Genomic DNA, 18,603 nt, shown 5'->3' with positions numbered 1-18,603 from the left:
CTAAGAAATAATTGTAATATGATATCACCATCCTGAATTGCATCCAGATGGTCTTATAGAACACCTCATCTCAACAGAGCCCATTGCAACCAGGAACCGATATCAAGGTTGCTAGTGCAGAATTTAAATGCAAGCATACCCAACTGGGTAACACTGAATGTGGTCCAAAAGAAATCAATAGGGACCCTAGAAGAGAAAAGAACAATAACTGTAAGTCAGATAACACAGATAGTCAAGACAGCCACATGGGAAGATGAAGGCCCTTTGAAGAGGAAACTGCCAGATCGTGAAGGTAATGAGATATGAACATGTCAGGAGAAGTCCACATACCGGCCCACAAAATATCTTCCGAGAATAAGGACAGAAACGATTAAGAGAACCAATGGAATGAAAAGTGGAAAGAGGGGGCCTTGATACACAAAGGAATGAACTTGCAGAAGCACCAGTGGAAGTAGAATAGAGTAGAGCAGCCAAAGACGATAAAGAAGACTGCAAACTTTCTACATCAACTCTGGCTTCTAAAGATTCTGGAATTCCAGCAAATAAATAAAGCCAAAGAAAAGGTGCTTCCAATAAATCTCGAGGGGTTGAACAAGGTAAGTGAATACCCTCCAAAAATGCATCATGACTCAACAAGTCCTAGCAACAGACCAACCACAATGCCGAGGCAAGTCCTGAAGATGACAAATGTGTCATAGTAGTGACCAGTAAAAGGCCCAGTTTGTGGTATGAGTCCTAAGGAGAGGAAGCTCTAGCAAAAGTAGGAGCAGGAAACAGGAAGTCTAAATTCTCACCAGAATATCCCATTTCAGAATGAAAATTCAAATCAGAAGTGAATACCGTCCAGAAATGCATCACAACTCACCAGTAACAGCACATGCAGAATTGAGCAAGCTGAACTTCTTGATGAATTATACTTATACTAATTAAGTTGTACAAAATGACAAGACTTTGGTTCAAGCAGCTCATCTCCAGTTCCTGACTTGTCCATCTATCCTGTAGCTCTCCAACTGATTCAGAATTGCCCAGGATCTCTGCTGCACTTCTGGATCTAGAATGGCCCTACTACAGAGTCTTGCAGATATTCACTGCACAAACTTCTTGTATGTCTAACAATGTTTCTAATGAATAATATATAGTGTCAGAGGAAAGAAAAGTACTAAATATTAACTCTTCTGTAGATTTAACTAAGCTAATAGAAAATGTATTAGATTTATCAATAAATATATTGAAAAAAATTACACAAGCCTGCAAATTTAAACTTCATAAATGTTGTTTTGGTTTTAATAATAACTCAGCTATATAGACTTCAAAAATAATATTAATTTTTTTCTATCTTGTAAGGTGTTTTACAAATCGGGAAGAAAAAACTCTTACTGAGATAAAATAAATATTTTGTTTACCACAATGAACATTTATTATTATCATGTTGTTCACAAAATACAAACAAACTGAAGAAAAGGGAAGAACACTGACATCAAAGGAATATGCATCCTCATTCATCCTGATTTTTTTTTTTATGAAATCTACATATTTTAGTCTCAAAACTATGTGTTGTGGTCTTTCTTTTATGTATTGTGTTATGACATTTTGTGAAAAATCTGTATGTTATGGAGAAAATGGATATCATTTTTGGATTCAGCATACAGGAATTACTGTAGAACATGTAAAAATTTAAAGATAATAAAACCATTGCAAGCCTGTGTTATTATTGCAATTGTAGAAGCAAAATTATGTCTGAAATAATACCTCGGGACAACTTGATTGATAATTTGTTCATTGTTGTTGATAATGAATACAGAGAGTCTTAGTAATAAGCATGTTGCTATTCAGAATGAAGAATTTAATAATTTTGATATTGAACTGTTTCAAAATAGTTTCGGGAACTTTGATGTAGATGAGTATATGAATATTTTGTATTAAAATTATTTTTTGTTTGTATTAAACAGTCTCTGAGTGAATTTCATTATTTCAAACATAAACCTCCAAGTTGGTGGTTTGTGTGCTTAATCCACAACTGCATAACCTAGCATGACAAAAATTAGATCCACGAACTCCCCCACCCCTCATCAAGACAACATTGTCACTTTAAGAAAAACAACAACAACAAAGCATGGATCTGTAATTTACACTACATTATTCCCGTATCTCAGATGAGTTATCTTGGGTGTAGTTGTTTGGGTTAAACTCTGCACCATTTACAAATAAATTTGTTTAATAAAACTATTTTGTTGTTGTTGTTAAAGCATCTCTTCCCCTATCAGATGTTTCAAATGATAAGCATACATGAATTACTATCATAGGAGGGGTGTGTGAGTGTAGGTATATGACTTACCGACAAAGGTAGATTAGATTTAGTTAAATAATTCAGTTGTAGAAATACAGTAGGAATAGGAAGAGTTTGAAATAACAAGAAAAGAAACCTTTGAAACACGAGAAAAGTCTATAAGTTCACTATTAGCAATTGTATTTAGATAGATTTTCCATGGAGTAGGTTCATAAGACAAATTGATTTGAACTGTATGATATTATTCTATATCTTGCATTTTTTGTAGTTAATTATTGTGTGCTATGATTGAATATTTAAAGTGGGTTGTGCTAAGGATAATAGGGTTCATGGAATTCATGTCTGAATTTGAAAACTTAGTATTCATATGACAGCATTACATGCAAATTAAAATTTTGGTGTATGTTGCTACTAAATGCAAATTACTCGCATAAAAATTTGAAGCTCAACATATTTTGTTATAAAGTACTAACACAAATAATTTCAACAAAAATGGTTAATTAAGTAATTTGTGTTTGTTAGCTTTGTTCATATAATAAGCACAACAGGTACAAAAACTAGAGATTTCAAATGCTGAGTTACTAGTCTAGACAAGTTTTGGTAGGGACAAAAGTCAAATGGTGGCCATCATGCTGCAGAAACTGTACAGACCCACAGCACTTCCAACAACATGAAATATTTAGAGTATTAGAAATATTATATAAACTAGTTCTGTTAGTGCCAAGTTTAAATAAAGTTACAACTATAAATCTACAAAAATAATGTGACAATCTTTTTTCTTTGTGTTTGTACAGGGATTAATGTTTTGTTTTACTTGTTACCAAAATTAAACTAGAAATAGTGTAGTTACACTTGGTCTGTTTTATTTGTTCCCTCAGGGAGATCATATACATATCTAAATATAATATTAGAGCTACACAAAAACTTAACTTTTACACTAATCTATTTCTGTACTGTTTCAGAGTTGAATATGTAATACTAACAGACCTGCAAAACATTTGCTGTCAAATTAGTATCTTTATTGCAACAGTATTTCTTTAAATACAAGATTTGTAGAATAATACGAACGAAATGTAATCATAGACACTGATATGTGTAAGTCCACTCGTATTTAGGTTGTACTTTATAAAACCTTAACTAATGTTAGACCTAAGTTCGATAAAGAGATAAATTAATGCTGTACTGTGTATGTTTTTTATATATATTAGCTTAGTTAGGACTAACCTATATTGTACTCAATACTATCTATAAATCAACTTATAGTGTTATTCTAGGGCTTAACATCAGACCGTTTTGAAAACTTCAAGGTTTTAATGTTATTGAACTAAATGGTCAATAAAAAATATTTATATCCACCTTTTTTATTATTCCTTAATTCACAGAGCAGTGGTAGTGTCTTGTTCATTGAGCTTTCTAGCTCTATGGTGCAGGCAGGCACTTGCACTGTTTTTGTGAGTAAAATTGTTACTGTGCATGCTTATAAGGTGTACTGATAGCAGAATTATAGTATGACAAAATTTTGATGTCTGCAATTAGAATTATTTTGTATTATTCTAGACATTCTATACTTAAAGAAGTACTGTGACAATAAAGACACTAATCTGAGCACAAATGTCTTACACCTTACTCTCTAAATGTGCATGCATGCATACACCATTTCCATAACAGACACACACACAATTGTATTATTATACAGATTAAAAGGATTTTGAACATGCAAATCAGCAAATCAGCTGACAATCTGATAGAACCTCAATATTTACAATTAAAGATAACTTACAAGAAATGACACACATCTTTACACATTAAAGAACAGTCATTATTTTTTTTATTTTTCAATACAATTTTCTTTAAGCAAAAAGAACCTTCAATAGTCTCTTAAACATTTACTCTTAATAAGTTACTTTCTTCTTTGTACCCAAAAAGTAAGATCTTATATCTGATATATATCATTGATTTTTAAATTGAGTAATTTATTTACGATTGCAATTGAGTTTTGTCAATACCCTTTGCCTCCACAAATCTTTCCAGAAATTTAACTTAAAAAGCATTTTTATTTAAGTAATGAAAGAGAACCTTATACAATGATGCATTAAAACATTGTTGTTTTTCACAATTTATAAGTGAAACTAACTTTTCAAAGAGATTAATTACAAATACAATAAACAAGCTGGACAATACCAAAAATTAAATGTTACTTCTCATAAGACTTTTCTTTTTTTTACCTTGATAAAGCATAACCTGAACTGCATGTATTTATGAATATAACTAAACATTATTTATGGCAGAAATCCAGTAAATTAAAACTTGAAAATATTTGTCATTTATCTTAATGCACACAATTAGGACTTAAGACAAAAGTCATGCATACAAAACTTAATCTGACCAGCATAATCTCTTTTAGAGTAATGCAACATATATTTCAAATTATTATGTCTTCTGTAAAGCTGCATCACTTTGGTTACTCTACAAAAGGACTATGCTGGGCTAGTTCTGGCACTAAACTTCATGCAACTTAACTGTTAAATGACTAATAGAAATAACAGTTCAATTTAGACTCGTCAGGCATGTAACTCATCAGGCTTGATAAGCTTTCATACAAAGCCTTACCAAAACCAAACAAAATATAACAAAATTACTTTTTTTTAATGGAAATCTGCACTGTTTAGTGATATTATGGTATTTTTTTTTGTAATCAACCACAAGACTTGTTACACAAAAAATTACTATATAATTGTCTTACTTCATATGCATTAAAGTTACAGATGTCATCATTCAGTCCTAACTATATTTCTGAAAACATTGGATGGTATGCACTACAGATTCTGGTCTGTGTTTATATAGCGCACATTAACTTTTTAACAACATCGGCACAAATCATAACTTTTCATTTTGTGTATCACAAACTTCTTTAATGTTATTAACAATGAAAGAAAATTTATATAAATTGCTATAAAATCTACTGTTACAGTTTTACCATAAGAATAATCTTATAGAGAATTAAATACCAAAAGAAATATTATTAACAATTGTCATTACATTGAAATACATTTTAATCTGGCATTGAAAGTAGATAAAAAAGAACTATTGGATATTATTTAAAAAAAAGAAAAACAGTTGAACATTCTATCATACAAATTGATCATCCTATGTAGTAATTTAAAGAGTGAAGTTTAATTATCAAACTATTGCTGCTTTGCTGATTACATCATCTTCATCAGTAGAAGATAAAGAAACAGCATATATGCTTTGAAATGTTTCACTTTTACATTCTGATGGGTGGCTTATTCATATTAGAAATTATTACACAACAGGTTTTACACAAACTGAACCACGGGCAACAATTTTTATGCATCATTTGATATAGGTTACTTCAATAACAACATAATTGAATTAATGCTAATTATTAGCGATAAAACAACATCAGTACTTATGCAGAACAGATACTGTGCTAAATAATAACCTTTATTAACATATTATCATGCAACTTGTATGTACAACAATGTATTCAGGCTAATATCTAAAAAGCACCACTAATAAAAAGTATTTCATCCATGGAAGACACAGTATAATGCTACAAAAAAGTTCAAAATTAGCAGGCTGTAGGACTAAACAAGACATCTGGTATCACCAGACTATAAAACCAGCAAAAAATAAAATATTCTTAGTCTACAAGACTGTTGAGAAATCTACTGTCATCAGACTACAGCACAAGTTAAGAATCTGGTATCACTAAGCAAAGGATCCACTAGGAAATCTGTTATCACTCTACCATAGACCTAATGAAAAACATCTGGTATAATCAAATTATAAAACCAGTGATAAACCTGGTATCATCAGGCTACAACTTAATGAGTTGTATGGTGTCATTAAATCTGGATATCAAAAGTAATCCTAACTCTGCCATGACAGAGAAAACCTTTGGCAAACTTCTGAGATAAAAAAATATTATTTTTTGTTTGGCATTTTATAGGGCAAAGCAACTAGGCTATCTGTGCCAAACAATCAGTAAAATACAATGCCACAAATTACGTAAAAAACTAAATAGAAGTAAAAAATTTCAATGGCCTGCAAAAAGTAAAAAAACACAATCAAGTTGGACAATGTCACCATTGCCAATGACACCTTCCAACATCAGGGGTAAACCCTAAGAAAATACATGTCTGAAATGATGCAGCCACTCACATTTGTAATGACGACATGAAAGTAAAATGTGGACAATTGTGACCTGAATGTCACAAAGATTACAAATTGGTGGATCAGACCCACATAAAAGAAAACAATGGGTTAAAAAACTGTGAACAATGCATTGCCTAGCCAAGACAACTTCCTCCCATCGATCCTTGGGGAAACTAGACTGCCAAACAACAACAGTAGGTTTGATCTAGCAAAGCTTGTTATGAAGTTGCTCACCCTAAATCAATAAAAAAAGAGACTACTAGAAACAAGCAGAGAAAAAAATAACAACTTACCTGACAGAATGACAATCTTCTCTTGTAAGAGACTAAGAACATCTCCTGCCTTCACTCCTTCTGGTCGACGAGGACCTGCAGATTTAAAATAAAACCTTCATATCACACAAATAGTTTTTTATAATAATTCTTTGGGCAAATTTCTTAAACAAAGGTTTATACTGTGTTTTTACAAAAATCTGTGATCAAAAGTCATAATTTTGTAATTACATAAACGTAATTATGGTTGTGCACATCACTTTCCAATATCTTAAAATGTTATTTCAAAGTATTCCAATAATGAAACAATGGTCCCTTTTCTAACCATCTGGAACAACACATTCAACTATCTAAAATTACATAAACTTCATCTTGCATAGCATATCTAAAACCATCATTAATTTTAAGCAAAGTCAACATTTGCCTAGTTATGGAAGAAAGTCACTTTAGTAAAATCAATTACTGTCTAGTTCACATTATATATTTTCAAAGAATGAAGAACCACACTAGATGACCACAACTATCAATATGTTATTTGTTCACATTATATAATTCCACAGACAGAGCTTAAATCGTCACATATATCAAATGACAGGTTCAGTACATTATATACATTCACAGACCATGAAGCCACGTTGAGATTACTATAATTTGCAACATGTGGTATATTAACATAACAACATTATATTCTTCTATGGCATAAAGAATCATTTAAATGATTGCAACAATTTCTGAATATATTGTTCAAAACATCAAACATTTTCACTCCACACACTTGGGACTTTTTCCACAAATATCCAGGGATTTGTCTTCAGTACAGTGACTATGGAGTCATCCAGAAAATCATCAAGAGACTGAAAGTGGTCAATGACACTGTAGAAAGAAGCATAGCTCCGACTCAAGAGTATCATGACCACCTAACATAGAACAAGGAACAAATGCAGTTCTTAATTCATACTGTCTCTCAGCAAAGAAAGTTGTGCATTGATTCCAGAAGTTCACTGTGATTTCAGCCCTAAAGTAGAGTGTAAGTTCGGTATTCATCCATTTCTAAAAACAATTCCTTCATGAACATAGGCCTCATTGCAGTGTCACTTACATCAACTTTTAAGCCCTGTTTGATTTGTTTTATACTATTCTATTGTTCTAAAAGTATATATATGTTCGGAAAATAAAACTTTCAAGTTTTGTGATAGACTTTTAACCCATGTGAGGCACCAGTAAATAAGTCTCAATTTCCTTAAAATTTCACAGGTATAGTTATCTAGTGAAATGTGATAGATTGAGGAAGTTAGAGCATAAAATGTGTGATTTTCAAAAACAAGGGCCATCCCAGTAGAAACATCTGAAGACAAGCAGTGCTGAGAAAAGAATGAGCCTTTGTTCAAATGCTGGAACTCATGAGGATTACTGTGCATGGAGGATGTGTCGCCCTCCTATTGGTAAAGGGCTATACTCTAATGATGATTTCTGTACAAACATAATGTAGGGGTGGGAGCTTGTTGCATATGCAGAAATCTTTACAGCAGTGTGCAAGGTAATAGGTATTTGTTGAGCAGAAAGATAAGCAGTGTTTCACATAAAGATTTACAAATAAAATAAAGAGCAATAATTCATAAAATATACCACTAATAAAACAATGTAACCTAATAACCACAATTTACATATTCACTGTGGAACAACTCCCCCATCAAAAAAGGCAATATTTTACGAGGAGAAAAAATGAAAAAACTACAGACCCACATGGAAACATTTCTTAACGAACATGACATTCAATGACAAGGATCCATTATAACATGGCAAACTCCCAAACAGACTGCAATGTTACATGATGAAGAAATCCAGTTGCTACAAAAACTTTACCACATTTTTTCAACATTTTTATTTCCTTAGTTTCAAAAGCAAATAGACTAACATAAGCTCTAAAGTTACTGATCTTAGAGTTAATTTCATCTTTACCAACTATTAATGAAAATATATTGTACATACGGAAACACTTAGGATTTTCCTTCAAGTTAAAATTGTCAAACACTCTCATAATGGATAAAACAACACTGTTGGATATAATAACACCATTTAATACAATATTTATAAATACATATGTGGTAGTTAATCCTTATTTTAAATCCAACCAGTAATAAAAAAAAAGGGATGGTTTTGCTAATTTCAAACTAGCCAAACTAATTGATTTGATTAATCGTCAACCAGATTCCATGAACATTTAATTTTTTTGTTACTAGATGGCAACCCATACTGTGGTTTTAAACTTGAAACATTTGTTACTTGAAATATTATTAACATTAATTACAATAATGGTCACAAAAGAAAGCACATAAGAGATTTTTTAGAAGTGGTACATATACTGAACAAACTCTTTTTACACTATATTTGATATAAGCTATTATCTCATTCAGCCATGTTTAACAATTTTTGACTTAGTCCACCTGGACAAAGAGCTTGAAATAGCTGTTTTACTGCAGTGCTTTAAAGTTACAGAGTGAAAATGCACATCAGCAGTAATGATATTTTTCCAGCATCTGTTTTCTTCCATTTATTTTTTGCATAAATTATAGAAGAATAGTAACAGTATCTTTTTAGCAAAACTGTTCGTAGCTGTACAACAAATTTCAGAACAGATCTTGCTATTGATTTAAATGCATTATAAATTTGTTAATTAACCAAACAAAGAATGTATGTATGATCTTTTCTGATACATTATGTGTAAGGATAGGAAAGAAACTCATTTTCTGTTGGGATTTCGAGGTGAAAACTACAATATATTTTGCATGAAATTAGCATTAACTCCTTTTGTGGTGTAAATAGTTGAGCAAATGTGAATATGAAAGCTAGCTTCAAGAATTTATTTTTTCTTTACACTAGAAGCTCATTCTAACTACTTTATTGTGTTACCTGATATTTAAACATAAAAGTTTCATATACAGTTGTTTTTGCTATCTTTTTTTTTAATTTCAAAATAAATTGACATAACTAATATTACAGGCTGCTGGAAAGATTTTCACTTTTCAGTTTCTTGCTCATAGTACTAAGATGTTATTCTGACATCTCTGAACAAAAAAGTATGTTATAAAAATTTAGTAATAAAAATAACATAGAGTAGTTTATGAGGAAGATACAAATATAAAAAAAAGGTTTTAGTAATATGGATCTGAAATGTATCCCATTACATTCTTTTTTCCTATCATCTGCACAGTAATTTTTAACCTATACTTGATAGTTGAACAGTGAAATTTGTTTGATAAACTACATGCTAGCCAATTTTTTTTTTTATGATTTTGTTTTCTAGATGTCAATAAATACAAAACTATAATAGCAACACAAATTATGCATCGTCGTATTAGAATCTCCAACTATTTCCAGTACAACAAAACAAGACAAAATGACCATGAAGCTATATTTATCACACAAGATATAACAGGTCAATTCAAATATCACCAAAAAGTTTCTCACCTCACTGACCATATGCACAGTATGACACAATTGAACTAACTTTACAAAGTCCATTAGACCTACATGAATCAGGTATCTGCTCAATGTACTGAGTCAAACAGCAATTTTTCACATGCAGTATCAACTAAAGCAACAGAATGAATAAAAATATATTTAATATATTTCAAACTATTAATTGTTACTTGCCAAATTGCTTACTTTTTTGTGTGCTAGATCAATGGTTCAGATCACCTGCATAATCCCAAAATAAACTGTGTACTTTCAACATTACAAACAGGTTTTAATGTCAATGTACTATGCTACAGACCGAAAGGTTTAAAGCCCAAGCCATAATATACTGCTGAAGATGCTCCACAGTTTAAGCTGTGGATAAGTTATAATCACCATATTCATGGACCAGTGATGCTGACCGGTTGCTCTCCTTCTGGTCAACAATTCTAAATGTGTTACATAAGGTCCTTTTGGGATGGGTATGAAAATTTCAAACACTAAATATCAAAGGCACAAATACTGTTGCATCAAAAGCTCTTGCTGTACAGCAATGTATCAAATAAAAACCCTTGCAACGGGCCATTGGACATTATCATGCCCCTTATGGTGATGGAAGACTTATATTCATAATTTTATGGGCTTAGCACGGAGACTGAAATATCAATCACTCTTTATTTCCAAGTTCATGAAATCCATAAAAACTAGGTCATAATATTAAATTATTTCATCCGATACGGATATTCCGAAATTAACACTGTAATCCTTAAATATCACACGTGCAATAAATAATGATTATTTTACAAATAACTTAGTGACACTAACACTGCATATTCTAGAAAAAAAATCTAAGTTTGCTCTTCAAAATAAACAAATCCAGAACTGAATGTTGCTGATTAGATAATAAGGCTTATTAGTATAGGAATTTTTCAAGTTGTATTTTTACCATTTTGGAGATTTAACTGCAAGCACCTATATAAATTAGGTATGAAAATAACCAAATATGTCTGTGTTGCACATTAACTAACATGAACTAATACTGACAAAATGTCTAACATAAAAAAAAAAGACACAAAATTGCACTCATCAATAACTTATCTTACTAGGTACATCATTGTTCAAAGTCTATGTAATAATATTTATTTGATACCTAAGAAAAAAAAAAACCTTGAAAGAATATCAGAGACTTAACAGCTAGCTCCATATACCATCCACACCTCAGCTGAAACCGTACTATAGACAAATTGTTTAACACAACGTCTTGGTACCTGTTGGTCCATCTCGGCTGTTCCATCGTCTAAACTAAATTGAAATGATTAAAAAATTAAAAAATCTAAAAGCCAGCCCTTTTCATTCATAAATTTATCAAGCTTTTTTTTGAACTCACTTAAAATTACTGCCTCTACAACATCCGAAGGCAACCCATTCCATAGTCAACCACCCTGTTAGAAAATTGAAACTGTCTTAGCTGAAGATGACTCCTACCTTGCCAAAAGTTATATTTGTGGCCCCAAAAAGAAAAATGGAATGCATTAGAAATTAATTCCATATGCTATCCACATCTCAGTTGAAACCGTATTACAAATTTAATGGTTAATGCAATACACTAATCAGACCTCAGGTGAATCCATGCTACAGACTTAATGGTTAACTCCATATGTTTATCCATACCTCAGCTGAAACCATACTACAGACCTAATGTTTAACTCCATATGCTATCCACACCTCAGTTGAAACCGTATTACAGACTTAATGGTTAATGCAATACACTAATCAGACCTCAGGTGAATCCATACTAAAGACTTAACGTTTAACTCCATAAGCTATCTACACCTCAGCTGAAACTGTACTATAAACCTAATGGCTAACTTGATACACTATTCAGACCTCAGCTGAAACCATACTATAGACCTAATGGTTAGCTCCATACTCTATCCACACCTTAGCTGACACCATACTACAGGCTTAATGGTTAACTCCACACACTACTCATGCTTCAGTTATTCACATGTAAGTATGCTAGCTGTCTGGTCTCCCTCTTTCTTGCCAAACATAATATCAGCTCTCGAGGAATTCTGTAACTATCATGAAAGACAAAACCATTTTCTTATAAAGCTCCATTTTGTTTTTTGTTTGTTTCTTTTCTCTGCATGCAACTAGTGGCACTGATTTTGAAAGTTGACTTTCAATTTGAAGACTGATATCTGTTAGTTATTATGAGTAGTGAAGATATTTCTGATTGCATGACAATGTAGGACTTAAGCAAAGGAAAAAATCATTAAGAACGAGGTTGAAAGTAACAAACTGCAAAATTTAAGCCTATCGTGTAATTATTTTACCTTTTGTTTATTATATTAATTTCACTTCTTCTTTTACTAAAACTATTGCAATTATATTATTTTCTAGTAACTAACAGAAGTTGCCAATATACAGAAACTGAAGAACAAAACTCAATCAATCAGTATCTTTAAGCAAAGCAGTGTCTAGTTTCTGCAAACATTTAATTATTTATTCTGTTTCAACTGTAATATATTAATGACAACACTTCCAATTTAGATCACAAGGAATGTTTGCCATAAATGCATTTGTTAGACCTTACAGTTGAAACAGAATATATATATATATATACATATATATGTTTGTGTGTATGTGTACAAAATTAATATCGAGAAAAAAGGAACCATGAAAAATTCTAAAATTAAAAACAATTTACTGTAATAAATCCTCTACTAATGATAAAGCTAATCTTACAAATCATTCATCTACTCAAATTAGGTCCTACATAAGGTTTATGTAACAATTGAGTTATTAGTACACTGTGTGGCCACTTTATTAGACCCATGGAATATTGAATTGTTCACCTAGATAATAGCTTAAAAACAACAGGATAGATTCCATAAAATAATGGTTTTGTTCATTTGTACCTCATTAGCTGCTAGATAAGGTTTCCAATTCCTTATATTTCAGATATTTCCACAAAGTTAGCAATCCCAAATTTTGAATTATTTGACAAGATGGAAGACAGCTTGTCAACAGCAACCACAACCAACTCTTGGATCTGACAGTCACTCTTATATTACACTCATGTTCTTGCAGAAATTGGATACAAACCACAGACCTCTGGATCCACAGTTTAGCACACTAACCACAAGGCCATTGATTCACAAATTCATAAAGGTTGGTATATAATTACAATTATACAAAATAAATATCAAGAAAAAAAAGAACCATGAAAAATACTAAAACTATTTTAATGTATTACCTTGCATATTAATCTCTATTCTGTTCATTTTATTATTATTATTCATATGTATTAAATGTATAACTTACATCACACATAACACTAGGATTATTTGCATGGCCTTTGATGAATTGCATTAATTCTACAATTGTGTAATTATAGTAGTTATATACAGACATACAGAAATGTATTATACTTTTAGGCTCTGAAAAGTTGTTTGATGTTGTCCTGTTGTACAGCTATATCAAGTATTATTTTTTCAAAATGGTTTTATATATAAATGTGATACCAAACTGCTTGAGATCACAATAGGCTTCAATACAATTTCATAACCAGTGAAAACTACTATATTTTGTTAAGTTCAGCTCTCATCAACACAAGACTGTTAGGTTGATATATTAAATGAAGAATCTTACTTAGTAAAAAAATTCTTAATAAACTTAACTAGAATGTATAAAACATATGACAAAGGGTCAGATAAAAGTTTGGAGTAGTCTTTTTTCTTACTGTTTTTTGCTAGAGGGAGTTTTTAATTTCACGTGATGAGTGTGGTGTTAATGGCAAGAACCTTCTTGAAAGTTTAGAAAACGATTTGGATGATGTAAATCATAAATTAGCTAATACTAAAGACTACGGATTGATTAGCAAGTTAGTAACAATAATAGATTTTATGTTTTGTGTTTCAACAAAGTACTAGTGATGCAAGAAGTACCGCATCTATGAGAAAATTAAAAAGTAAGTAACTTTTTAAAATCACAAATTAGACCAATGTTTAAAATGCACAAGGAAATTTTATTTGGCCGACAGCCCAAATTAAAAGACTCCACATGTTTCAGTAGCTTTATGCTACCATTATCAGGAGTAAAAATCTACATGACAAATGGGTAGCTTTATAGAGAAAAGTTTAACTCATTCTAATCCATGAGGATGGTTTGAGTATCTATATAATAGTACTGTTTGTTGTCTCTTATATGTCAATATAACTACTTTGCAGGGTGTGGATGGATCTTCACCAAAATTGGTATGGAGATTCATTGGATCCATGGGGAGATACATACAAATTTTCAGTTTTGATTTTGTAGTTTTTATGGGCGTTTTTGCATTCTTTACCACTACCTCACCTCCTGTGGATGGATCTTCACCAAAATTGTTATGAAGGTTATTGGATCCAAGGGGAGATGCATACAAATTTTCAGTTTTGCATTTTGCACTTTTTTATCACTACTTCACCCCCTGTTGATGGATCTTCACCAAATTTCACATGAAGGTTTATTGGGTCCATGCAGTTTCACATTTTGTGTTTTACAATTTTTATGGGCATTTTTGCTTTTTTTTTTTTGACAATTACATATAAGGGAAGCAAATTTTCATGTCCCAAGATAACCTTTCATTAATCATGAATTTACATAACTTCCATCCATGGGTACTCCAGCTAGTTATAGATAAGAAGTCAATATTTCTTTCCAAAACTGTGCATAATGCAATATTTGTTAGCTCGTGAAATTGTGTAAGTAAAAAGCTTGTAAAGAAATAAATAAAATGTTTTCCTTATCATTAAGTGGAATGGATTTTGCATTTTTTTTTTTTACTGAATAATCTAAACCAACCTGCCCAACAACAGAAACAGTTGCAGTTATTATGTTTAAAACAGTACCAACACATTCGAACTGTGTCACGTTATGTGGTATGTTATGTGGCATTTCCTGCTGATGTATTACTTAAAAGCAAAACTTGTTTGTATAACAATAATAGATTTAAAATCCAAGGATGTTTAGTTATGAGAAAAGATAAATTATATACAAATGACAAAAACAAAGGAACACTATCATTATACAAATATGGTCTGTCAGTAAAAGAAATGGTAACAAATACCATAAACGAGTGTATATCAATTCATGTTTATATTAATAATACGACGTACGTCACGGTAGCAGGCATTTACTGCTCGCTATCAAAAGATATAGATGTCAATCTATTGAGTAACATCTATTCATACAACCCAAACTCAATCTTAGAGGCGACCTTAATATCAAACATAGGTCATTTAGATGCAAGAAAATAAATGTAAACGGCAGACGTCTGCTGCAATTTATAGATAATAGAAATGTTGTACTATTTAATGATGCTACCCCTACGCGTGCGTCGTACTCGTACAATACCAGTGACATACTGGATCTTTCTTTTATTCATTTCAAATCAACCAAAAATTCAATAGTTTGCAAGTCGGACAAGACGTAGATAGTGATCATCTTCCCATTTGTTGTGTCTTGAATCTCACACCCTCCCCTTTCTCACACCCAAGCGAAAAACTAAATTATAGAAAAGCAAACTGGAATTAATACAGATTGATTCCTAGATAAAATTTTACCAAATGAAATACTTAATAATGCCACGAATACATCTAAAATCGATGCATACTGCCAAACAACCACATAGTGCCTCACCACAGCCAATCAAGAACTACACACACATGGCAACCAAACACACAACTGATAACAATGATAAAAGAAAGACGAAAGTTTGTTTGTTTGTTTTGGAATTTCGCGCAAAGCTACACGAGGGCTATCTGCGCTAGCCGTCCCTAATTTAGCAGTGTAAGGCTAGAGGGAAGGCAGCTAGTCATCACCACCCACCGCCAACTCTTGGGCTACTCTTTTACCAACGAATAGTGGGATTGACCGTCACATTATAACGCCCCCACGGCTGAAAGGGCGAGCATGTTTGGTGGGATGCGGATTCGAACCCACGACCCTCAGATTGTGAGTCGAGCGCCTTATCCACCTGGCCATGCCGGGCGCAAGACGAAAGTTACGTAGACAATACATGCAAAATAAAGATCCCACAGTTAAAACACAAATAAATACTCAGAAACAAAACCCGAAAAGAAGTTCAAGAACTAAAAGAAGATAACTGGAATTAATTAAAAGAAACAAAACAATTCTGGACACATTTAAAACGACTCACAAATACAGGAAACTCAACCCGAAACTACCCGCCTCTAGAAAAATCCTTCTTTGTGGAACATTAGTACAATCGCTTGCTTCCAAGAAACCCGGATGTATTCAGAGTTTAATGAAAGGTTAAAAAGGGCTGTCAGGTGTTCAAACAATCTCCGAGTGCTTTTATAAAGAGAATAACCTGAATGTCATCTTCTCTTGGAGCTTTGTTTTTGTTGCTTTAATCGCTTGTTTAACTTCTATTTCCGTTATGGTTTTTGTCATCTGATATATTGCAGGATTTTCGTTTGTGTCGCCATTTGTTTTGTCATTGTGTATGTTAGCAGAGAATTGTGGCGTGTACAGGTTTATGTTTTGTGTTACATACTTGTTCTAATCATTAAAAGAAATGTGTATTCATGTTTGGTTGATGGTGTGTCCGGAACGTGTGTTGTAGGTGTTCATTAAATGTTTCAGCCTTTTCAAAGTTTGTTTGTGCCAAAGTGTTATGAAGCCAGCAAATAAACTGAACAACTACCGCCTGACCGACTCTTCACATTCTTGGAGATCACTTCAAAATTACATGAAATCCAAAATGTATTCAGAAAATTTAGACAGACTACTTAGTTCGACTAACAGAATCAATCATAGATAGCTTGTTTGTTTTGAATTTCGCCCGAGGGCTATCTGCGCTAGCCGTCCCTAATTTAGCAGTGTAAGACTAGAGGGAAGGCAGCTAGTCATCACTACTCACCGCCAACTCTTGAACTACTCTTTTACTAACTAATAGTGGGATTGACCGCACTTATAACGCCCCCACGGCTGAAAGGGCGAGCATGTTTGGTGTGACGGAGATTCGAACGCGAATCGAGCGCCCTTACCACCTGGCCATGCCGTGCCGATCAAAGAGAGACGCAGCTTATACATTAATACCAGAAATATAACTTTAAAACCACAAAATAACATACGAGCTCAAACAATTAAAACAAGAAAACTGAGACTAATTCTGTAGCAAACTAAACGAACAGGACGACCCAAAACACTTAAAAAGACACACACAAAACCATAAATCATCAAAAACATACCCAACACTAATGTATGCCAACAAAAGCGCATAAACAAACACACAAAAAGCTGAAGTATTCAAGGAACACCTACATAACTTCTTTAAAACGCAAAACGACCACGATATGGATGACCACCATTAAAATCAGGTAAATGGAACCACTGAACAAAATAAAAAATTTTACACCGATTTTCCCGGTAACCATTCCAACACAAACAACAGAGACAGTAACTACAAATACACCTGACAAACACATAAGCGAAATAACAACGACCATGATCTTAACTGCGATAAAACAAAGCACCGGGGAAAGACGACATATAAGCCATATCACTCAAAAATGGCAGTCAGCTATTACTTGACCATCTCAAGGCACTTTTTAACCTCTCCCTGACATCGGGGTATATCCCCGTCTCTTAGAAGCAAGCGAATATTCTCATGTTTTTAAAGGAAAGGAAACCAGCAAATAAACCATAGAGCTACAGACCAATCAGCATGCCCAGCTGAAAGAGCGATATGTAACAGATTAAATACATATCTAGAAAGCAATTCAAAATTACCGGATGTACAAAATGGTTTCAGGAAGTTTCGACAAACAACTGATCATTTAGTTAGATTAACTGAAAATGTAATAGATAGCTTTAATAAAAATAAAAAAAGAGTGCACAGTCGTCTGGTTGCTGGATCTAGAGAAGGCTTTCGATACAATCTGGCATTCAGGTCGAAGGTTCCAGATGTTGTTGGAACTGCCGCGAGGTATTATTCGCAGGCTATCCTAGATAATATAAAATGTCGGGTAAATGTTGAGGGTACCTACTCAGAATATTTTACTCCTGAGGCAAGTATTCCTCAAAAAAGAGTAATTAGCCCCATACTCTTCATCATGTACGTAAGCGACATGCCACTAACCAATACAAATTTCTGCTATACCTCTCAATTCGCAGATGAGGTAGCAATTTGGAAGAGTTCCCATATACCCTCCGCATCACCTGGAAATTTACAACCCGCTCTAAACAAAACAGCAGAATACAAAAGAAGGGAATAAAAATTAACAAACACTCGTTCTTGCAAAATTAAATAAACTTCTCAAAAACATACCAGAAATCTATCTCCACGGAACCCTCCTCCAGACTACTACATCAGTAAAATTTCTATGTCTTACCTAT

General features: G+C 32.7%; 1 protein-coding gene across 1 annotated transcript in view; it reads right to left on the bottom strand.

Moving 5' to 3' along the window:
• The window catches only part of LOC106461219 (triple functional domain protein-like), a 251,610-nt gene that overhangs the window by 204,139 nt on the left and 28,868 nt on the right, over nt 1-18,603 (bottom strand). Inside the window, exon 2 of the mRNA XM_022388075.1 lies at nt 6,760-6,834. Coding sequence (XP_022243783.1) covers nt 6,760-6,834 — 75 coding nt within the window. The remainder of the gene's footprint in view (nt 1-6,759; nt 6,835-18,603) is intronic.

The sequence above is a fragment of the Limulus polyphemus genome, unplaced genomic scaffold (assembly GCF_000517525.1).
Source record: "Limulus polyphemus unplaced genomic scaffold, Limulus_polyphemus-2.1.2 Scaffold916, whole genome shotgun sequence".
Classification (NCBI taxonomy): domain Eukaryota; kingdom Metazoa; phylum Arthropoda; class Merostomata; order Xiphosura; family Limulidae; genus Limulus; species Limulus polyphemus.
Note: the sequence above shows the minus strand (reverse complement) of the source record. Positions and strands in the feature narration are given on the sequence as shown.